This window comes from Carassius carassius, chromosome 35 (assembly GCF_963082965.1).
Source record: "Carassius carassius chromosome 35, fCarCar2.1, whole genome shotgun sequence".
In the NCBI taxonomy this organism is placed as follows: Eukaryota; Metazoa; Chordata; class Actinopteri; order Cypriniformes; family Cyprinidae; genus Carassius; species Carassius carassius.
The window spans coordinates 11209582-11233865 of record NC_081789.1 but is presented as its reverse complement, the minus strand read 5'-3'; the positions used below and the strand labels follow the sequence as shown (position 1 = coordinate 11233865).

The following is a 24284-nucleotide window of genomic DNA, read 5'->3' as shown; positions in this document are numbered from 1 at the left end:
TCGAGGGCGTGGCTTACCAATACAAGGTCCTCCCCTTTGGGCTGTCTCTGGCGCCTTGCACGTTTACAAAGTGCATGGATGCGGCTCTCTCCCCTCTCAGGCAGAAGGGAATCCGCATTCTCAATTACCTCGACGACTAGCTAGTTCTAGCTCAGTCAGAGGGGGAGGCATTGAGTTACAGAACTTTGCTCCTCAGCCATCTGGAATGCCTGGGGCTCAGGGTGAATTTTGCCAAGAGTTCGCTGTCCCCCAGCCAACGGATATCGTTTCTGGGAACAGTGTTAGACTCAGTGACGATGAGGGCAACAATGGTGAAGGAGCGTGCCGCGGCTCTACAGCGACTCGCGGCCTCTTTCAAAATAGGTGCTTCTCGAACCCTGAAGACATTCCAGAAGTTGCTGGGTCTTATGGCAGCAGCATCGCCGGTGCTGGAGCTCGGGCTGCTATGTATGCGCCCCCTCCAATATTGGCTGAAACCGCGTGTTCCACCTCATGCGTGGTGACACGGACGCCTGAATATCAAGGTGTGTCAGAACTGCATTTCGGCCCTGACCCCTTGGAGGAACATGCAATGGATGGAACGGGGTGCTCCGCTTGGTATGGTTTGCAGAAGGAAAGTGATCTCCACAGACGCGTCCACCAAGGGTTGGGGCGCGCTGTGCGAAGGGAAACCCGCTTTCGGCCAATGGCCGAAAGAGGAGAGCAGGCTTCACATCAACTGCCTCGAGATGATTGCAGTTCAACGAGCCTGCCAGAGCTTCCTGTCAGACCTAAAGAGCCACCACGTGCTGGTCAGATCAGACAGCATGACAGTGGTCTCTTACATAAATCACCAAGGTGGGCTGTCATCAACCAGAGCAACTTGGGGTCCCTGAGAGCAGTGCATCTTCCGGGCAAACTGAACAAGGGCGCGGATATGCTGTCAAGAAGCGGAGTCTCCTCAGAAGAGTGGAGACTCCACCCGCAGACAGTTCAGAAGATATGGGAGGTCTTTGGCAAAGCGGAAATAGACCTCTTTGCCTCAAAAGACAACTCTCATTGCCCAACATATTTTTCCAAGATCGAGGACGCGTTGTCCCAGGACTGGCCCAACCGTCTTCTTTACGCTTTTCCTCCGGTTCCTCTGATTCCCCAAGTAATCAGGCGGGTCAGGGACCAGAGATGCAGGGTTCTGCTTGTAGCCCCACTCTGGGAAAATCAGCACTGGATAGCCGACCTGTCACAGATGATGACTGCGGCCCCATGGCCCGTTCCTCTAAGACGGGACCTCCTTTCTCAGGCGGACGGAACGATTTGGCATCCACACCCAGAGAGGTGGTCTCTGCACCTTTGGTCGCTCGACGGGAGCCCGCGGGACTCCCTGAGCATGTGCTAGACACAATTTCACAGGCTAGAGCTCTGTCTACACGACGGCTCTATGCCTCCAAATGGTCTGTGTTCTCCACATGGTACTCAGACCATGGTGAAAACCCGACCTCCTGTGACGTATCAGTGATACTGTCATTTTTGCAAGAGCTCTTGGAGAAGGGACGAACCCCCTCCATGCTCAAGGTCTACGTAGCAACTATAGCGGCATCACACGCCCTTATAGCAGGCCAGTCGGTGGGCAGAAACGACTTAGTCGTCCGATTTATGAGAGGTGCCAGAAGGCTTCATCCGCCTTGCACTGCCACTGTCCCATCATGGGACCTGCCCACGGTACTGAGAGCCCTAAAGGGGGCCCCCCTTGAACCGCTACAGTCCATAGACCTTAAGGCCCTGTCGCTGGAGACCGCTCTGCTGTTGGCACTAGCGTCTGTTAAGCGTGTGGGCGATTTGCAAGCACTTTCGATAAGCCCTAATTGCCTAGAATTCGGGCCTAACGACTCGAAGGTCTTCCTGAAACCGAGGCATGGCTATGTGCCTAAGGTGCTCTCCAAACCTTTTAGAGCACAAGTGGTCACTCTCTCTGCATTACAAAACACAGAGGATGATCCAGGGCTGAATCTGCTTTGCCCAGTGAGGGCTCTAAAAGTCTACCTAGAGCGTTCTGCGCCAATAAGGCGATCAGAGCAGCTCTTCATATGCTTTGGAAGCCGCACCAGAGGGTTACCGGTCTCAAAGCAAAGGCTTTCAAAGTGGATTGTTTATGCAATCCAGCTAGCCTACTCTTCTCTGGGCCTGCAAAGCCCAATTGGAGTAAGAGCCCATTTGAAGAGAGCAGTGTCTTCGTCCTGGGCATGGTCTAGTGGTGTGACCATCGCAGAAATTTGTGCGGCGGCTGGTTGGAACTCGCCGTCCACATTTGCTAGATTTTATAATCTAGACGTCCCTGCACTTCATGCTAGGGTACTTTCTGTGTGAAGGTCACCTTTTTGTTCCTCAATTGCATGCTCTTGGCCATTCTTTGCCCAAGACTCAAACTCTATTCGTATGCACTCGGTCCCTTTGGTACTGAGGCGATACGAACACGAGATGATCAGGCTAGGACAGACGTAACCTCATTGAGCTTATTCTGCTCCTAGTTGCTATTGTCATATCTTGGTTTCGCAGATCAAGTATGATTGCGTTGGTCGTCGTCCCCTTCTTAGCATGGCGTGATTGAACTGGGTTCCCATATGCGTCTTCGACGCAGTACGAGTGAAGTATTGAAAGGGGACGTACTCGGTTACTAACGTAACCTCGGTTCCCTGAAATACGGGAACGAGTATTGCGTTCCTTGCCATGCTAAAAAGGCTGCACAACTCAGCCGTCGCTTCAGTCGAAGTAACCTGAATTCCTGTGGCGAAGCGGGCAATATATAGCCAGATTCTCCGCCCATTTTGGCGGGCTTTGTCGGGCTTCAATGCCATAGGTTCGTGCAGCACCACTGCCAAGCCATTGGTTTGTTTTAATAACACTGCACGATCCAATGGCCGTGCAGTTTCACTGCGTGATTGAATAAGGCTTCAGTTCAGGAGAAAAAAGGAGTTTTTCCCATATGCGTCTTCGATGCAGTACTCGTTCCCGTATTTCAGGGAACTGAGGTTACGTTAGTAACCGAGTACGTTTTATGGATATGTAGCATGTTAATAGTATGTTAATCTTTGAAATACCTTAAGGAAATAGTCTTTGTGTAAACATGAGAGCACAACACACAGGAGCAGTATTGTGTATATGACTATACCTCATATTATTATGAGTATTATGACTGATAAGCCCTCGCTTGCAGCTCTGTGTGTGTGGAAGTGTGTGTATGACAGGGTGGTATCACTGTGATCTCAATAAGCTGTCCTTTGGAATGTTATAAATAATTAATTTATCAATTTATTAATCTTATTATAGAGTACATGCCAGGGTGTTTACTCTGTATGTATATGTATAAGTGTGCACATATCATCATAAATCTAGATTTTTAGCCATTAACTGCTATACAAGTAGAATATGCCAGTTTAAAGGATAGTCAAATTAGTTTCTTGTATTTCAAAACAGCCACATCAGAACGAGAACAGAACATCAGGATAAATAGCTGAAACACTCCTGACAGTGAGTTCAAAAGACAATTTGCTGACGGAAACTGCATGTTTTTTGTTTGTTATCTTAGAAAAATTACATCAGAACAAACATGAGACCACAGGCAGTGATAATTGAAGCCTTTTGGGATCTCGGCAAGGACACACAACTCCTCACAAACAAAAACTTAATAACAGAGGACTGTGTGTATATTAAATATTTTTAAAATGTAGGTACATTTGCATGGATACTTTTTGCTTCCATCATAACGAATTCATTCTGATCGACGAATCCGATATGCGTGTTTATATGTCAATAGCTTCTGATCGGATTTACTCTTTTGACATGCGCACACTGCATGAATATACAGAGTTTCCCATTGTTGTTGCACACTTGATAGTTATCTACTCTGGCAGTGGCAGAGCCAGGATGTTTTCCTAATGGTGGCCAGGGAGGGGTCAGCAACCAGTCTGGGGTGACACATAAATCTTCATTATTTCAATAAAAAAATGTGTTTGACTATAATGTACTGGACTGTTTTAGTGCCTAAAACACAACTGAGTACAATTAATTTCTACTTAACTGTAATTTAGATATTTGTGAATTACAGTATATCAAGTAATACTAAGTGAATAATAAATTTTTTGTATTACTCCTCACTTCCAGGTATTTTAATAAAGGCGCTCACTATAGCTTTACTGATTATTCAGCTTCTCAAATCTCCCAAATGCTTGCTCTCCAACACTGCAAAATCATAGATGAGACATGCAGATAGTGATAAAAATGTGAAAAAGGTCGGAAGTCAACTGACATAAATGGCAGAATATAAAATTATTTATTTTATGCCTATAAATGGTTTAATTTTCAAATATTTTCTAGAATGAGTGCACTGTGCTTACATTTATTTGAGCATTAAATTACAAATACAAAATACATATCTGCTTGTACCTTATACTGTGATCTCGAATTGCAGAATTACTGAAGCTCATTTTTTCTGCTGTAGCTTTTCCATGCTCATTTGACTCGTGCCTGATGCTGAGGTGAAGCTGAAGAGTGCGTCTGAAAATTCTACCATTTGATGTGTTCATAAAGAGATAAAGCGGTTCCCTTTCAGTCAGTAACTCTCGATGTCAAGTCGGTAACCGACAAATTGGGATCTCGCTTCGAGAGACCAATCTACTTCTAGTGTAATCTAAAAAAGCCAATGCACAGTGGCATGCAATTATTGCATCCAGCTGCAGTTGATCACAGCGTGAGCATAAAAGGGTAGCAGGTCCAATGCATACCAGCGTTTCACTTCGGAGCTGAGCGACAACATCGTTTTGCTCCATCCAGTGTCTTCAAGGGACTACAAGTTCAATGTGCTCTTGGAAGCTTCTGGTATTGGCGGTACGGTGCTTCAGCGGTTGTCGTTACAAGTCGAGCGTGTTGCGTACTTCACAATCCCCCTGTCGTGCTGCAAGTGCCCAGTCCCCTGTGTGCCTCAGCACTAAAAGAGCAACGAGCCAAGCTTCGTTTCCTCCAGGGGGCGGAGCTCCGTTGCCTCTGCTGCGATCTAGTGCTCGTTCTGGTGGGTGCCAGACGAGGGCTGTTTCCAGCAGTAGCATGGGTGGTTTGAGGATTACAGTGGTGGAAAACCCCTCAGGGAACCAACCCTCAGGGGCCCACTACTCCTCTAGTACCTCCAATCCAGTGTAGCAGCCAATGGAATGAGCTGGTCCCTCTCCAAAGAGCAAACCAGCGGTATTGTGACAGAGTGACCTGTCCCTGTTGGTTAGCGCAACACACACACACACACACACACACCCTCTTACCTCATCCTCCGTTCCCTGCTGGGGCGTTGTGGGTGCACACGCACGCCATTAGCACGCTGGTCATCATACACGCAAACATAGCCACTCCATTTCCATCCCCTTCAGAATCCCTGCTTCGTCATGTTATGTTAATACATACCTGTGTTCGGTGTTTGTCAACGTCTGGGTTGCCGGTCTTTTGCGTTGCTTCTCCACCATCAAATGACCGAACCCGAGCGCCGCAACCGGAAGTCGGCTCGTCCATTGTCTTGGTTCGTTAGGGGGGATAATGGAAATTTGTTATTATTATTATTATTATTATTATTATTATGCTAATTTTTATGTGTCTACATTTGTATTTGTTATTTTTGGTTTAGAGTTTGTTTCTGTAAATATTTTGCTATTTTTGTGTGTATATTTTTTTTGTGATGTTGTGAAAATTGTACATACTCCCCTGAAATACTTACCCACTAATTTAGGCAATGGTTTTAACAAAAGGGGCTGGGCTAGGACTATAAAGAGGAGCCCCAAATAACTTTTGGGGGTCAGTTAACCTGGCGAGCGAGCGTGCAAGTGTGGTGCCGTGAGCAATTGATCATTGGAGGAGTTTGCGTATATAATAATATATATATATATATATATTAGGGGTGGGACGATACAGGTACCTCACGATTCAATTCTGTGGCGATATGTGGTCCACGATGTGATAATATCACGATTCGCGATATCTACAATATTCAATATATTGGAAGAAATTTCATCAACGATATATCATGATATATGTGACTGAAAAGAAAAGGAAGGAAATAAGGAAATTTTATGCATTTATTAATGCCAACATTTCCAACATTGTGCAAAGAAATATGCATTTGCATAATTACTCACTGCCTCCTGGTCTTAAATGTAAACACTGTACATCTAGACAGATAAAAGTGCATTAACATTACAAAACAACATGAACATTAACATGTGAAGGACTCGGTGGCCCTTGACGTCCAACCAGCACAGGTTAGTGCAACTCGTTTAGCAGACCGGAGTGCACTCTCCACTTTGGCTCTGGTATCTGCATACAATGCAGGGATGACTTTGTCTGTAAAGTGCCGACGACTCGGTATCTCGTATCTCGGTTCTAGTGTTATCAACATTCTGCAAAATCCACCATTCTCGACCACGCTGTAATGGCGAAGGTCCTTGCAAATAAATTCGGCGATGGACTTAGTGATACTCTGTGCCCTCGGCGACCCAAAGGCGAGCTTTGCTTTGAACGCAGTAGGGATTGTCGGCTGACTTGGTTTGCCCTCATTATCACCTGAGAGTAGTTCACCGTGATAGCGAACGGGGTGCATTTGCAGATTCGTAGTGTTGCTGTTATATTTTATCTTTGCAAAGCAGTTCTTGCAGATTGCATAGTCTTTATCCAGTGCCTTTCCGTCGACTGTCTCGTAAAACCCGAAGTGTCTCCACACTTTAGAGTGGAAACTAGCGGGTGGGTCTTTGATTAGTTTTTTATTGTTTTCCGCCATTCTTCTCGCTTCTCTTTTTTTCTGCAATTCTCTGTTGTTGTTAGTTAACTTGTGTTCTTCACCGGCCGCTGTTTGCGCCACTTTACCCCTATTTACTCGAACAGCGCCCCCCGCAAACAGAATGGTAGATATTGGGTAGTAACAGTGACACTGACAACGGGTAAATTAATCATTTTGTGTTGTAATAAAATATCGATATTGGGCGCTAGTGTATCGATTATTTATTGTGACAGAGAGCACAACAATATATTGCAATATCGATTTTTTTTCCCACCCCTAATATATATATATATATATATATATATATATATATATATATATATATATATATATATATATATATTTGGTTTTCTTTTCCTTTTGTATAGTGGTTATTGTTTCAGTTTTTTTTTCTTTGTTACCTTAGCTTTTGGTCGTTTGTGTACTGGGACTGTTTCACCTCTCGAGCACCGTAAATAAACATCACTTTACACCTTACATCTCTGCGATTATTGCCATATCTTTTTTTTTTTTTTTTGGCAAACCCAGTTTCGCCTGACAGCGGGCCTGTGAAGATCCGTTGTCCCACAGGTATCCTGTGGAGCCCCTACCGATGATGGGATGTTGATCACTGCATCTGAGGGAGAGCTCTCTGAGGAAGATTTAGCTGTGCTGCTGCCTTCTGGGAAAGTGACAATGGCTGAATTGGACCCACAGATGACAGCTTTGCTTTTCTGGGCCACCAAGAAGGTAGGGCTCGAGTGGAAATCTCCACTGCATCCTTCCATGCTGGATGATTGGTTTCTCAGGTGGTCTGCGCTGGTTTTCAGTACCCCACCCTGGTGCCTTTCTTCCCGGAAGTGCATGTCAAGCTCACCAGGTCATAGACAGCATCTTTTACTGCCAGAAGTAGCCTGTGTGTTCCTCCTCCCTCACCGCCCTTGACGGTGGTGCAGCAAGGGGGTACATGGGTTCCACCGGTGGAGCAGTCTGTTGCGATGCAGTTAATACCACCTCCACTCAGCAGGGCTAACCATGCCTCCCCTCCCAGGTTTGTAGATGCTTGTCTGGCCTGAAGCTGCCTCTGCCTTACATGCTATGGCGTTACTGCAGGTGCACCAGCCCAAGGCACTGACCTGCACGAGGGTGGTCATGACCCAGAAGTTCTCATAGGACTCCGTACCTCTACTGACTTTGCGCTATGAGTGACAAAGTTCACTGCACAGTCTCTGGGCTGTGCAATGTCGACTATGGTGGTCCAAGAGCAACAAAATTGGCTGTCTCTGGTCCATATGAAGGATGCCAACAAAGTTTGGTTTCTTAATGCCCCTGTATCCCAGACTGGCCTCTTCGACTATGCGGTTGAGAGCCTCGCCCAGCAGGGCTCAGCTGCACAGAAGCAGACTGAGGTAGTTCATCACACCCTGCTCGTCGCTGAGGGCGTCCCCCTGCATCTGCCCCCACTCCCGCGCCACATCCACAGCAGCCTCCAGCAGATGGTGCCATAGAGCTGGGTGGTGGTAATGGGATGGTGAACGCACCTTCCCCAGAGGAGGGCCAGGTGGAGAATCTAGAAAATCTCGATGTGAGTGTGATTTTGTTTATCTATGGGTCCCAGGAAGGCATGGAGAGTCACGGACGTCCCAACCCTGGACCTCACTCATCCTCCTCCTTCGGTTCAACATAGGCCCTACTCATACACCCTCCACCAACCTGTGGAACTAGGTATACATTGAATTGCACACTCAGACCCCTTCTCAGTCTGCTCACACTCCGCCCGATTTGGGTCCCTGTGTACCACCTCTCTGCGGATATGGCAGTGGTTTCATTGGTCTAGCTTGCACGGTATCTGTCTTGGTGTCCCCCCAGGTTGAGTGGTGTCCACTCAAATTCGCTGGTTACCATTCAAGGTATTGATGCTGATACACATCTTGGGGTGCATCCATCACCGAGATTGGTTTGCAGTGATCGACCTGAAGAATGTGTACTTTCATGTGTCGATCCTTTTGTGCCACAGAACAATTCTTCGGTTTGCGTTCGAAGGATGGGCATATCAGTATAAGGTCCTTCCCTTCGGGTTGTCCCTGTCTCCCCATGTCACGGAGGTGGCTTTTGTTCCCCTCAGAGAGCAGGGTGTTCTCATCCTCGATCTCGATGATTGGCTTATACAAGCATAGTCTCGGGATCAGGACCTGGTGCTCTGGCACCTCAGCCTGTTGGGGCTTTGGGTCAACTGGGAAAAGAGCAACCGCTCCCCGATGCAGAGGATCACTTTTCTCTGTATGAAGTTGGATTCGGTTGAACAGACAGCACACCTCACAGAGGAACATGCGTGACCAGTGCCGACCTGCTTTAAATCATTCAAGGGCAGGATGGCCATCCCACTGAAACTATTTTAGAGGCCCCTGGGACATATGGCAACTGCAGCGGCACTTACACCACTAGGGCTATTGCATATGAGACTGCTTCAGCACTGGCTTCATGGCTGAGTCCCAAGGGGGCATGGCAGTGTGACACTCACTGGATTCAAGTTACACCGGCCTGTCGCCAAACCTTTCCCGCGTGGTCAGATCTTAAATTTCTCCAGTCTCTTTAGGCATGCTGTGGTTTACATGGATGCCTCCACCACCAGCTGGGGGTCCGGGTACAATGGGCACGCAGTGTCGGGGGTATGGACGGGCCCCCATCTGCACTGACATATCAATTGCCTAGACTTTCAAAGTGCGCTTACGAGGCAAGCAGGTGCTGGTCCGAATGGACAACACAGTGACCATTGTGTACATCAACCGACAAGGTTGTCCGCACTCCCGACGGTTGTCGCAATTTGCCCGCCACCTCCTCCTTTGGAGTCAGAAGGCTCTGAGGTAACTTAATACCATTCACATTCCGGGCCTGCTCAACCTTACGGCCAACAAGCTTTCTCAAGACATGCTCCCGGGAGAGTGGCAACTCCATCCTCCGATGGTCCAGTTGTTTTGGAGACATTTCGGAGACCCTCAGGTAGACCTGTTTGCCTCTCCAGAGACCTCTCACTGCCAGTTCTTCTACTCCCTGACCGAGGGAACACTCTTGCTTGTGGCACCATATCAGCTCACTGGTTCCCCAAACTAGTGCTCCTCATGAAAGCCCCTCCCTGGCAGATTCCTCAGAGGAAGGATCTACTGCACCCTGTGGCACCCACATCCAGACCTTTGGAAACTTAATGTCTAGTTCCTGGACTGGACGCAGAGGTTCGCGGTGACCTACCCCAAGAGGTAGTGAAACTATCACTTTGGTGAGAGCACCGTGTATGAGACATGCTTATGCATTTAAGTGGAAACTGTTCGTAAAGTGGTGTTCTTCTCATTGAGAATACCCTCAGAGAAGCCTGATCAGGGTCATGCTTTCCTTTTTGCATTAACCTGTTAACCTGACCCCCCATTATGGGACTCACAGCTGAAACTGCTCTACCTAACTTATAATTGTAACAGTTTCCAACTTCAGTGTGTTACAAACATAATTTTGGTGTCTTTGGAAAGAAGACCCTTTAAGCTTTACTTTTTATCAACTAGGTTTGATAATGCTCAAAAATATTAAAAGTTATAGACACTGAAGTGCCTTGAATTTTTTTTACCACACGTAAATATTTTTTATTTGATATAAAAATACATGAAATCAGTCCTGGAGCAATCTAGAAAAGTAATGGGTTGAAAGTCACATGTCTCACGTGTTTCTATTTCAAATCTGAATAAGATATCATGAAAAATGTGGCTCCTGCAAATATTTTTATGAGACTATGTCTACCCCCCCTCCCCCAAATATATAAAAAAATTACCAACTGTATTGAAGGCTTCTACAAACTATTTAGTCATTAAACATACCACTGAATAGTTTTTTTTTTCAATTATAAAACACTAGACAGAAACTTAGACATCATATAAGTGATTTATTTGAGCACTAGAAAAATACAATAAGAATCATTTGAGTAAGAAAATAATAATAAAAAAAAAAAAATTGTTTTAACATTGTATTCCAATTACAGAAAATCCTGAGATTGCTAGAAATGCAGCTTTTACAATGAATTACAATGCAAATAAGTGCTGATGTGCTGATGGCCAGTTATAGAGATGGTAATAACACAAATGTGCCATAAAGTAAATAATCCACTCTCTCTATTCATATAGACGTGTTCACTTTGATAGCCATGATCATACAGTAATAGCTAGCTGATTTGCGCTGATTTACACTCAAACAGATGTTAATCATGCAGATACATTCACATTCAACATAAAACACACTCTCACATATATAAAAAGTGTTGAAAAAAAAAAAAAGGCGATCGTTATAAGTTCAGCCTCCATCAGCTAACAGGTGCGTCAGAACGCGTCACGAGCCGTCACGAGAGAGCGCCAGAATTCAAATACTATCTTTCACTTTTTTTTTCCAGGGGAACATCTCATTCTGTTTGTGACACTTTACGCTGTAAACCATGCTGTTTTTCTACTACCAAGACGCAGTTTCTTAGCGTGAGTTATTCCATAACGGACAAAAACAGTTCTGTTGCTGAAGAACTGAAACGTAAACAAAGGAATTATTATCCATATTACAACGTTATTGCTTTGTTGGACTAAACGTGCTCCATGAGATGTCGTTCAGTGGACCCTTACCCTCCTAACTAAACTGGGATTTACAGCTGTGGATGTGTTTATGACTCGTTATTACGATGAATCTGGTATGTACAGGATTTCCATTTTTCATGTTTTTATGTGTACTGCTTACACAAATGTAGCAAATACAGTCTTTATAAGCTTTCCATTGAAAAACAGCGAACTGTCGTCAATGCTTGAGGCTTAGATCTTTATAATGATATATAGTTTGTCAAGATTAAATTTGTCCCGTTTCATTTAATCTATTCATAAACACTGACACGTGTGAGTTGAGGGGCATTGAGGATGCCCGGGTCTGGTTTCAGGCTAACAGGTTAAGTGCTTGAGCGAAGGCTGGTTTGCTCCACCCTTAAAGTCTATGTCACTGCCATATGCACCTAAACAGATGTTCATCGAAAATCTTTTTATGCTCATGCTGTGATCAGCTACAACTGGATGCAATAATTGCATGCCAATGTGCATTGGCTCGTTTAGTTTACACTCGAAGTAGATTGGTCTTTCGAAGCAAGATCCCATTTTGTTGGTAACCAGCGCAACGTCTCTGTTCCCTCCTTCAGGGAACAAGGGCTACATACATAAATTAGATTTTAGAGTTTTGCTTCTTAATAAATATATTTCTTAAGGAAAAAAGGGACAAAAACTGCCATTTTGAGTGGGGTGGAGAAAGGGGTGGACATGGAATTGATGTTGATGGTGTTGAAATTATGCAGCCAAGCGATGATATCTCAGATCATTATTTAGTTTTGTGCCAACTTCATATAGCTAAAACTGTAAATTCTACTTCTTGTTACAAGTATAGTAGAACCATCACTTCTACAACAAAAGACTGCTTTGTAAGTAATCTTACTGATTTATCCCAATTCCTTAGCATATCCAAAACCTCAGAACAACTTGATGATGTAACAGAAACTATGGACTATCTCTTTTCTAGCATTTTAAATACAGTTGCTCCTTTACTCTTAAGGAAGGTTACGGAAAACAGTCTGACACCATGGTATAATGAGCACATTCGCTACCTAAAGAGAGCAGCTCTGGAAAATGGAGCGCAGCTGGAGGAAAACAAAACTAGAGGTATTTCGTATTGCTTGGCGGGAAAATAACCTATCCTACAGAAAAGCATTAAAAACTGCTAGATCTGATTACTAAAACATAACACCAGGTATTTATTCAATACAATGGCTAAATTAACAAAAAATAAACAATCAACAAATGTTGACATTTCCCAGCATCACAGCAGTAATGACTTCATGAACTACTTTATTTCTAAGATCGATACAATTAGAGATAAAATTGGAACCATGCAGTCGTCAGCTACAGTATCGCAACAGACAGTGCACTATAGATCCCCTGAGGAACATTTCCACTCATTCTCTACTACAGGAAAGGAAGAACTGTATAAACTTGTTAAATCATCTAAATCAACAACATGTATGTTAGACCCTATTCCATCTAAGTCATAGACCCTCTTATAATCTTATCGTGGTTGTATCTCTCTATTAGTGTTATTGGATCTTACTGCTCCGTTCAATACTATTGACCACAACATTCTTTTGCATAGACTAGAAAACTTTGTTGGCATTAATGGAAGTGCATCAGCATGGTTTAAATTAGGGGTGCTCCGATCACGACCGGCCGATCGTTATGCGCATCTAGTCAGTAAACCAGTTCTCTAATCAGCGGTAAATTCCATCAGGTGCGTGATTTCACATAGAGCAGCTGTTACTACACAGAGCCATTGTTAACTGAGAAGCTGCGCAAATCCACGTTCATTTTCAGCGTTTATTTGCGCATCTTCTCATTTAACAACGGCTCTGTGTAGTAACAGCTGCTCAATGTGAAACCACGCACCTGAGGGAATTTACCGCTGATTAGCGAACCGGCTTTACTGATGAGATGCGCATTAACGATCGGCCGATCGTGATCGGAGCACCCCTAGTTTAAATCATATGACCACCATCAACTGGTAGCAGTAAATTAAGAGGTATCATATCGATCACAAGTGCAGTATGGAGTACCTCAAGGCTCAGTACTAGGGCCGCTACTCTTCACGCTTTACATGTTACCCATAGAAGATATAATCAGGAAACACAGTGTTAGCTTTCACTGTTATGCTGATGATACTTAGCTATATATTTCTTCGCGGCCCGGTGAAACATACCAATTTGAAAAACTAACGGAATGCATCGTCGATATAAAAAACTGGATGACGAGTAATTTCTTACTGCTAAATTCTGAAGAAAAAAAACAGACGGGTTAATTATACTGAATGATTTAGCATCTTAGTATTTGAACGAGCTCTTGTTGCATTATAGTCCTCCACGTCCACTGTGTTCTCAAAACTCAAAAATAAGAAAAGAAAAAGCAATTTGATAATACCTAGAATATCAAAATCAACTGCGGGCGACAGATCCTTTTCCTATTTAGCACCTAAACTCTGGAATAACGTACCAAACATTGATCGGGAGGCAGACAGACTCTAGCAATTTAAATCTAGATTAAAGACCCATCTCTTTACCCTGGCTTACACATAACACAGCCTGCAGCCTGGAATTGAACAGCTGGTTTTGTCTGGTCAGAGGAGAACTGGCCCCCCGACTAAGCCTGGTTTCTCCCAAGGTTTTTTCTCCATTCTGTCACCGATGAAGTTTTGGTTCCTTGCCGCTGTAGTCTCTGGCTTGCTTAGTTAGGAACACTTGGGGATTTCGTTGGGGATTGGGGATTGGGGATTTTTGGATATCGTTGACTTGATTGGAAATTATAGCACAGATACTATTTAAACTGAACTGAGATCATTTTGCATTATTGACACTGTTTTCCTAATTAATGTTATTCAGTTGCTTTGACACAATCTTTTTTGTTTAAAGCGTTATATAAATAAAGGTGACCTGAGTCAATTATATATTCACTGCCAAGTCCTGACTGGATGAGAGGAGGAGCTGGGGATGGAGGTGGGTGATTAGTTCCTGAGCAAGCGATAGCTGCTGAAAAATGACTGAAGGGACCTTATGAAGGGAATTATGACTGGTATCATGATCCTGTAGGTAGACGTGGATCAGCTGAGTGTCAGCTAATGCGAGCTTGACTAAAATGGCCTGCCAGAACTATTGCTACACTCCATTTCTGTCAGAACCACTAATGTCAATAAAAATAGAGCGCAGCGTTAGTTCAGTCAGGCCACGGGGGGATAGGCTGCAACCAGGTGATGCGGTCAGCTGTCAAATAGCTCCAATCATACCATTCTCCAGTTAGACACGGGACATATATACGTGGCACTGCTGCTCTGTAAGCAGTATGCTCAAATGGCTCGCAAGGCTTAAACTGCTCGTAAGAGCTATCGCTTGCTCAGGAACTAATCAGATGGCGAATCCATCTCCATAGGAAGCATTAAATCAGGGGGGTTTTATTGACAGGATTCCCACAAAGTACAACGTATCTCACCAGATTCAAGTCATGAACTTCCGAATTTGCCGTGTTGTTTGTCAAGTGATGGACTGGAAGTGATCTGAGCGACCACGGCTACTATCAATTAATATAGACACTTTGCCTGCAATTTATCGCCAAAGTTGTACTAATACGACTGACCCAACAACTTTACACAAGATCTGCTTCCCCGCTGGAAGAAGCAAGAAATTCAAGAAGAATCAAAGCATCCACGAACAACTGGCCATTTCACCTTTGTGACATCTTTGCTCATCTATTGGAAATGCTTTCATTAAACTTATCCGACTATTTCCAACACACTGGGCCCTATACTACACCTGGTGCAATGCGACGCAAGGCACAGCGTAAGTATGTTTGCTAGTTTCAGTCCAGCGCCATTCGCATTTTCACATCCAGCACCATGTCGTTTAATTAGCAAATTAATTTGGGATCTTTTTTGCACCCATGGGCATGCTGGTCTAAAAAAGAGGTGTGTTCAGGCGCATTGCTGGCGCAATGTTATTTTAAGGAGCTGAAAATAGACTGCGCCATAGACCAGCTCTCAAACCTGGTCTAAAGTCTGGTGCAATGTTTTTTTCTTTGTTATTTAAAGAGCGTACACGCTGCTTATTAAACACAGGGACGCACAGCAGCACACAAACAAGCCAAATATTAAAAATTAAAGGATTGCAATGCATAAGAATTTATTTTTTGTATTGCACGTTACGCCCAAAAAACACCCATTACTCATTAAGAGAATAGGGACAACCCGGTTAGACCATGTGCCTGGGCGCCAACGGTTTTTCCATTGCTAAAATAGCAAAAGTGGATTTGGACACGCCCTGAGTGCACCGGCGCCTAGTTGCTCAAGCTAACTAGTGTATCAATAAAGTGTTTGATACCTAAATGTACAGATCATTAATTTTGCTCGTATCAATGCTAAATGTTATGTGGACAAGGGCTAATGCTTTTGCCTAAATTCGAGTACTGACCATATGGGGAACTGCTTTAAAGGGGCATTGATCTTTTTAGCTGTTATAAAAGAGCACCCTTCGCTACTTCTGTTCTTGTGTAAGGGGATGCTGCCCCACTCTATGCACTTAAGAAGGTCTTTACCTAAAGCTATCAGGGTATTGGGACTGCTTGCTTGTTGAGGCTTATCTAGTGTCCAGTATCATATCGTGCTAGACCTGCCATTGCATAAGCAATAAGCTGGATTTATGCTTTCGCTGGCTCCACTTGCGAGCCTCCGATGACTGCGTGTGCATTTTCCCAAAGTGTCAAGGCTTTATACTTATCGCGTTCGCCGTCGTACAGGGTCATACGGGTGCTTGAAATCCATGAAAATGCTTGGATTTAGATAAAGTGCTAGAAAATGCAGTGCATTGGATCATAATAATTAGCTTTCTTACTGAATTATTAATCATTGTTTTTCATAACATAAGCAGCTCCGCTTGAGTCTGCGCGTGTGGCTGTAGTGTGCTATTTATTAACGCAGCCCTCTGATAGAGGAGAGGGAAAAAAAAAAACCTTGTTGCAGGTTCAGTCAGCGATGGCTCGAAAATGAAAAATTATGATAAACCGAGAACAAAATACTTGAGTAGCTGCTTGGTTTTGTTTTTCATGGGAGAGTGTGCACTTTGAGCATAAGGTAAACAAAATTTTCCCTGGTCAGTTAAACTAAATCTTAAGACTGAGAAAAGTGAAAATGAATGAAAGTGTTATTGTGGTATACATTTAAGATCAGCTTACAATGCATACAATTCTTATGCAGGGTTCCCCAGCATTAGGGTAGGTATTATTGGCATTATAATTAAACACACACGGCATTGAACACTACAGTTGTTTTCAGATCATGCGCTCACTGGACTGGACTCTCTCGAATATCGTCACCATAAACAAAGGAAACGATGTAAACAAGAATTCATTCGTGGTGTAGTGCGCGAGATGCAGTGGAATCATCAGTCATTAATAAGGAATGTTTGTTGCTGGGTTCTGTATGTTTAAATTCCGAATGGATTAACCATCTTGTTTCATGCTACTAAAATTACCTATTGAAGGATGTATGAATATGATGTGTCATTCCCCCACCAAAAATATAATCATCATTGCGACTAAAATCTAAGGACATTCAAGTGTAAGGACGTCCATACAACCTGTCTGTACCGGTCCAAATGCCCTGCCTGCTGGCAATTATTATTGGTATTAAAAATTTTATTATTTTTGTTTTTACTGTATTATCTTTTATTACCTTATTTTTGTTTTGTTACTTTATTATTATTATTATTTTTTGATCATGTTTCTCTCCTCCTCTTGTCTCTCACTTTACCACTCACTTATTTCAATTTAGTTTAAACAATGTTTGAATTGAAATGTAAAATTAATTTCTGTATTCTAGCCATTTCTGTTTGCTTATAGGTAGCACTCCCTCTAGTGCTTAGTTGGTGAAGCGACAGTTGCCTCGACGGTGGATCACAGTGAGCTGTCATGAGATCTTGACTGGATAACCTCAATCCATCACTAAGCTTAGGCCATAGAATACTGCACCATCCAGCTAGCGAAACCCCCTAATCAGGTTTCTCCTCAATCTGTAAGTTAATTAGCCTGCTCCTGCTATCCAAGGAATACTGACACACTAGATGTTATGAACCAACAGTGCTATGTATCTCTTTCTTCATGTTTTGATTTGTTTTATGTTTTGTTCTGTTTCGTTTGCCTAGAGACTGAACCTTTGAGAATCATCAGGGAAGGCTGAGTAATAGTCTGACAACCCAAGCTGCCAAAGTAGACGATCACGCTGTCAACAATCTTGATTACATCCTTTCCTGTGCCACCCCCCACAACATTTAGACACACCTTGACATTTACGGCCGAGATAACAGGTGCCTGGTCTACACTCCACTAACTGTTTGTACCCATCAAACAGACTGTGCATATAACATATAATTACTATAATTACAGCGTGCTAATGCTGTACGAACTTGCCTATTTGTGCTGTCCCTCTCTCTCTATCTTGCTCTTTCTCTCTCCCCGTCTCCCTCTTCACCAGTGAGCCAGCATGTGTCGATCATCCAGCCCTGGTGCCCACTGGGATCGACTAGAGTCCTGGCTGAGTGCCATAACTGGTACCCTCCTGTCTGAAGCCGCCCGTGGCCTGCAGCACCTGAGCTGGGAACAGCACAATTGACAACCTGATGTCACACAATCCGACACCGGACTACAGCCACAAAGATCTCACCAAGATTATCGGGCCACTAGCCCACAACTTCCTTGCTCAGACAAATCTGAGTGAAGCAAGCATCTCCTAACATGGAACAGGAAGCAGCAGCGCTGAAGCTTCAGGCTGAGGAGGCTCAAAGGAACCTGGTGATTGCTCAAAGTCAACTGGACCAGCTAATGTCGGAGACTCAGCACCAGCACAGGTCATTGGATGAAAAGGACCCAGAGCTGCAGGAGGAAATAGAGAGACTCCAGAAGGCCTTGACTGAGTAGACTAAGCACACTGAGAGCAGTATGAAAAGGACACCATAGAGGAACTGAGTGAAAAACTTCAGCAAACTGAGGCTCTCCTGAGGAGAGCAGAGACTAAAGAGATGATTTAAAAGATGAACTTGACACGGTTCACCGGGAGCTTAAATATGACTATAGACTGCAAAGTGAATCTAAAAGAGAAATGCACACCACAAAATTTCCCCTAACCAGTAGACAGATACTTTCTAGTCAATGATTCACAGTTTTGAAAGGAGGGTGAGAGCTCACTGCTCAAAACATCACCAGTATTCCAGCATCCCAGAACCCCTAGCAGCAGAAAGGGAGTGGGATCCTTTCCAAATGCTGTCTTCCAGTCATGGTGTGTCACCTAAAGAATTGGATAAGCTGGCTAGAAATATTCCCACTTTCCCTCCAGACCCTGCAGGAGGCCATGATGTGCATACTTACTTAAAAGACATTGACTTCCACTTGCAAACTGCTGCCAATGTTACCACACGAGACAGACTCTATCTGCTCAGGATCACCTCCAGCCGTGAGTTGCGGAGCTTTCTAGACTGGCAGCCATTAACGGTAAAAGTGGATTACCAGCAACTGCAGCAGGCTTTGATTAAGGACTGATTATGGCCATGGATCCGAAATAGGGCAGACAAGAAACCACACAGGCCTACTACAACAGGAGTGGAATGAGCCAGGAGTGGAAGGAGAATTCAACTTCAAAACTCTGTTCCTCTAGAACCTGCACCAAACAGTGAGTCACCACTTGGGGGTTCTGGCTTGACCATGGACTATGTCCACCCAACAGCTGCGAGATTTGGCTCATAAGGCCAATTCAAAACAAAGGACTGCTACTGAAAAGACAGGAAAAACACCCAAAAATCTGTCCTGTCATTAATCAAAGCTCAGAACTTGCTCTAGAGGGTGCCGAACCAAGCCACAGTGACCAACCAGTCAACACAACCTGTCAAGATCCTTCCCAGCCAGCAGAGAGCAGTGTGGCCATGGTGGTGCCCATCCTTAGCACCAGACTGGAAACCCTGAGAGGTCCTGGGACAGGTCACAACCACCCCTCAACCGAAAGGGTGAAGCCACATGTTAAGCCAGGAGGCACTCACTGACATGAGCATCGAGCCAGCGGCAGAACACCTCTCAACATGCCCTGGACAAGCCCAAATATAAACCATCAGCAGAACAGAACCAGGAGACTACATCTGAATCAGCCAAGATCAGGAGACTTTTAACAGAACTCCTTCAGAAAAAGCACTGTAAGGGAGACAAAAGAGATGAGTCTGATCAGTAATGAGTAAGCATTAGATCCGACCCCAACGTCCACTCAGAGTCCTCTGAAAATGAACCTCCCAACCAGTGTTAATTTTGGCAGGCATTTTTGATTTAGTCTTAGTCTAAGTCTTGAGATGAAAATGCTTAATAGTCCTAGTCACATTTTAGTCATTTGAGACTTTCACAGTTTTAGTCGACGAAAAGTCGCTAAAAAATTGCATTTTTGTCAACTTTTAGTCATGACTTTTAGTCAGTAGTTTTAGCCAAACTGTAGTTACCAAAATTTATTTGGCCACTTATACAGATGGTAATAACACAAATGCACCATAAAGTAAATGATCCACTCTATTACTCTCTTTTCATATACACGCATTCACTTTGATTTGATTCACTGTGATCATACAGTAATAGCGAGCTGATTTGCACTCAAACAGATGGTAATCATGCAGATACAAGCAGTCTTTATAAGCTTTCCATTGAAATACTGTGAGATAAAAGAACGAGACAGGGTCTGCCTCCTGGATGCTCCGCTTCAGCCTTCTGGCCTGTTTGGCGACACAGTCAATACGGTCGTCGACAGGATTCAGGAGCTACGCAAACAGGCGGCGGCATTCCCGAGTTTCCTCCCTCGTCACTCTCGTGGGGCATCTGGGCGGGATATGCCCACGCCACATACCAGCTCCTCATATCGCGAGGCACCGAGGCAGAGTGTTGTCGCTCATGCTCCCTCATGTCAGGACCAAGGGCCTCAGCGACGCTCTGAGTCGGGGACTTCAAAGCCCAAGTCAGACCTTCGGGCAATCATCGATGCCAGGGGCTCAGGAATACAGAAGGCAGCCTCTACTGGGGTAGAGTGTGGTCCACCTCAGATCACGGTGCCCGTCTCACCTCAGTGCCCTCGGGAGGTCGGTCTACCAACCCTGCCAGAGTTTCAGGGCACAGCGGCATCCAGCGAGCGCTGTTCTCAGTTATTTTCACCCGTGAACATAGCGGAGCAGAGACGCTTATCGCCCCTTCGGGGGCCTCTTACACCAGAGGTCAGTCTCGAGAGACTGATTGCCTTAGTAGATTAGTTAGCAGCATGGAAACTACTGCCAAATGTATCTCAGTGAGTCCTGTATATGGTAGAAAAAGGCTACTGCATTTAATTTGGCCATCCACCACCGAAATTCAACGGGGTGACACCGACACTAGTTGGCCCCCAGCAGGCTCTGGTTATGGAACAAGAAGTAAATACCCTATTAAGGAAGGAGGCCATCAAAGTGGTCCCCAGCCACAAGACAGGGAATCCGGGTTTTACAGCCGGCATTTCATAGTTCCAAAGAAGGATGGGGTGTTGTGTCCGGTCTTAGACTTAAAATAGCAAAAGTGGATTTGTACACTCCCTGAGTCCACCTGTGCCATGCGCTTTACACTTTGTGTTTAGATCGTTAAAATAGGGCCCTCTGTGTGACAACTCTCTCTCTCTCTCTTGCTCTCTCTCTCTGTGTGTGTGTGTGTGTGTGTACTGTACTTCAATTCAAATGTCTTTTAAGTCTTCGGCGGAAAGCTGAAGGTGATTGCTGTCCCAATCAGTGGCGCCTGCACAATCCAATCACGTTTGAGTGAGGGTTTTCTTTTTTTTTTCTTTTTTTTTTTTTTAGAAGCAACGGTACTTATGGTTATGGATAGAAATGTAGCAGGGTAAAGAGTACAATATTTGCCTCTCAAATGTACTTGAGTAAAGTCATGAGTACTCCCCAAAAATGGGGAGTAAGTTATATGTTTAAGCTAGCATTGTACTATGCTTTAAGTTTTTAATATCTACAGATTTTATTTTCGTGATGATTTGAGAATGCTAAATTGTTCAAATGTGATCAACTCAGCTGTCTGCTGCTATCCGCTTGGTCATCACTTCAACAACAACTTGAATTTAACAAACAAAAATGTTATTTATTAATTATGAAACAATAATATAACTTTGCAATTAAAAATAAAATGGACCTATTTTAATGGCTACAACAGCAGTATAATTAGGAAACTAAAAGAGAGATAAAAGACATGGGCTCCAGTTGGACTCGGGCAGAGAATACATTGTCGGCCAAGGCCTTCTATAGGGCCTAGTTTAGAGGCCCGTGCAGGTCTATGCTAGATTTATGCATTTGGAAATTAATGTTTTGAATCAGGGGTTGTTTTCTAATTAAAAGAGTAAATTCATCAGTTGTATTTTGTTATCTAATTATTATTATTATTATTATTATTTACATTTTACTGATTCCCCCAATCTCTCACACGCCCAAACTCTGCAAAACTGTATTATTATTATTATTATTATTAAAGAAGAAAGTTTAATTATTATTTAAACACATTTTAACTAATAGAAAGAAACAATAAAAAGTGATAAATTTCTTAACTTAGGGACATAATTTTCGGCACCTTATGGGCTCTGTTGTGGGAATTCATGTGTTAAAATAGGCCAGATAATTAATAAGTATGTGTGTCCTGCTGAAATACATAGGCAAATTATTAAATGTAAGTTTCAAGCCTTTCATAATTTGTGGCATTAATGTGAGTACCAAAATATATGTTAGAACAAGAACAAAGCCTATAATACTCATCAGTAAGCCACATTTTCAGACATTTTATTTTTTTATGGCGTAGGCTAATGCACACCTCCTTAAATGTAATCTAAACATTCCAAGTTCACATGTTGTACAATTTCTATGCATTTTTCATGTCTCAGTTTTAGCCTATTAATCTTGAGTTCTTGATATACTTATTTTTAAATTTTTTTTTTTTGAGAACTGGCCCGCCGACTGCGCCTGGTTTCTCCCAAGATTTTTTCTCCATTCTGTCACCGATGGAGTTTTGGCTCTTTGCTGCTGTCGCCTCTGGCTTACTTAGTTGGGGGCACTTCATTTCCAGGAATTTTGTTGACTTGGTTGCAAAGATACTATTTAAACTGAACTGAGCTGAATGACGACATCATTGAATTGAATGATGAACTGCCTTTTTGCTCTATAGATAGACTATTTTCCTAATTAATGCTGTTCAGTTGCTTTTTTACAATCTATATTGTTAAAAGCGCTATATATAAATAAAGATGACTTGACTTGACTTACCAATACTTTCGAAGCTTATGCAACATTGTGTAGCTTGCTTAAGCATGGCATGTTGCAATAGTCAGACCTAAGAAATAGCATTACTAATAATCAGATGACCCATAGCAGCAAATATATCTCAGAATAATTAGATGTCGTTAAACAATAGCTTAAAATAAGCCTATTGCTGTTGCAAGTTTACCTGGATATCATCACTGCAGAAACACCGGATAGCCTAAAGGCTGATTTATACTCAATGCGTTCACAAGTTTGGTTTGGTGCTGTGGGATTACAAATTTATGAAATGTTAAATATTGTGTTTTACATTTTAAGGTTAAGACGATGACATTCTGAGATGATCAAGTCAAGCAGCCCAGGTTTCTGAGACATTAACCTTTTGCCTTCATGCACTTCCTGACTATAGGGCAGGATCCCAAGATAAAGGTGACTGCTAAACTCAAGGCACAGCTGTGCCTTTTGTCTCTATGGTAATGTGAAGGTATGGGCAAGACTGTCAGACTGATTGGATTAGCATCTATGCATTTGGTACCAGTGTCTGATCCCTGTACTACATTTACATGCTTTGTTTAGATTGTCTCCACCTCTATGCATCCCTTCCCCTAGAAATGTATATAAACTCCAAAGTATCATTGCTTTGGTTAGACTTGGATGTCTGAAGCGATGCACAGTGAGTCTTCAATAAAGAGTAACTTCTGTATGAAAGATATCCCAATGTCTCCTAGTCTTCGCTTCTGAGTTTCCAACAATTTTGGTGCCGTGACCCGGATAGAGTTTCTCACCTGAATCCTTTTTGAAACTTCAAGCTCAACAAAGATCTGATTTTGTTCCAGACTGAATCTTGCTGTACACCGTCAGAGAAGAGTTAACAGACAGCTGTAGGGTTTGGTTAACTAGTTATAGTCTAAAAAGTTGAAGATTATCCTCTGTTTAGGCAGGGAAGATTAGCATCACATGCTAACATTTTGTTACCCTCTGTTTCGGCAGGGAAGTAATTTGTGTTATCCTCTGCGTTGCCAGGGAAGGTTGAATACATTAAGATGTGTATTAACTAGCTTATCCTCTGCTTTGTCAGAGAGGTTATTGGTGTATAATCTGCTTTGCTAGGGAAAGTTAACAGTTTTTTATGTGTTAACAAGTGTATCCTCTGCTTGCCAGGGAAGTGTTAGAAGTGTCCTGTTGTATCAAAGACTTTACAAAATGTTGAGAAGGAAGGCTAAGCTGATTCCAACAACTAAGAAAGGTGGACTACCTACTCCTTCATGGCCAACAGTGAGTTCAAGTCATTGTTAGGACAGCACATGGACTCAATAGTGACAGAGTCAGTCAGATTGTACTTGATAAAGAAATTTGGTATTGATCCAGAAAAAGTATGGTCAATTGAAGAATGTAAAAAGGTACTAGGAGCTTGTATTCACAAGAACAATGTGAAAGGCATTATCTGCTGCCACAGAGAATTTGGTACAGCGCTAGCTACGCAACAGTCTCAGCATAACTCAAAGCTAGAGATACAGAACAAAGAGCTCAGAGCTAGAGTATCCTCTTTGACTAAGAAATTAAACCGCAACAAAGCTGCAGCAAAAA

General features: G+C 43.4%; 2 protein-coding genes across 3 annotated transcripts in view; one reads left to right on the top strand and one right to left on the bottom strand.

Annotated features, from left to right (window-relative positions):
• Positions 1-24284, bottom strand: part of myripb (myosin VIIA and Rab interacting protein b) — a 331699-nt gene that overhangs the window by 135946 nt on the left and 171469 nt on the right. The gene's annotated exons all lie outside the window — the stretch shown is intronic.
• LOC132115689 (uncharacterized) lies at positions 835-2806 on the top strand. The gene is made up of 2 exons (XM_059524101.1): positions 835-2124; positions 2197-2806. Exons 1-2 carry the CDS (start codon positions 982-984, stop codon positions 2341-2343), a joined length of 1290 nt encoding a protein of 429 aa, XP_059380084.1. The 5' UTR covers positions 835-981; the 3' UTR covers positions 2344-2806.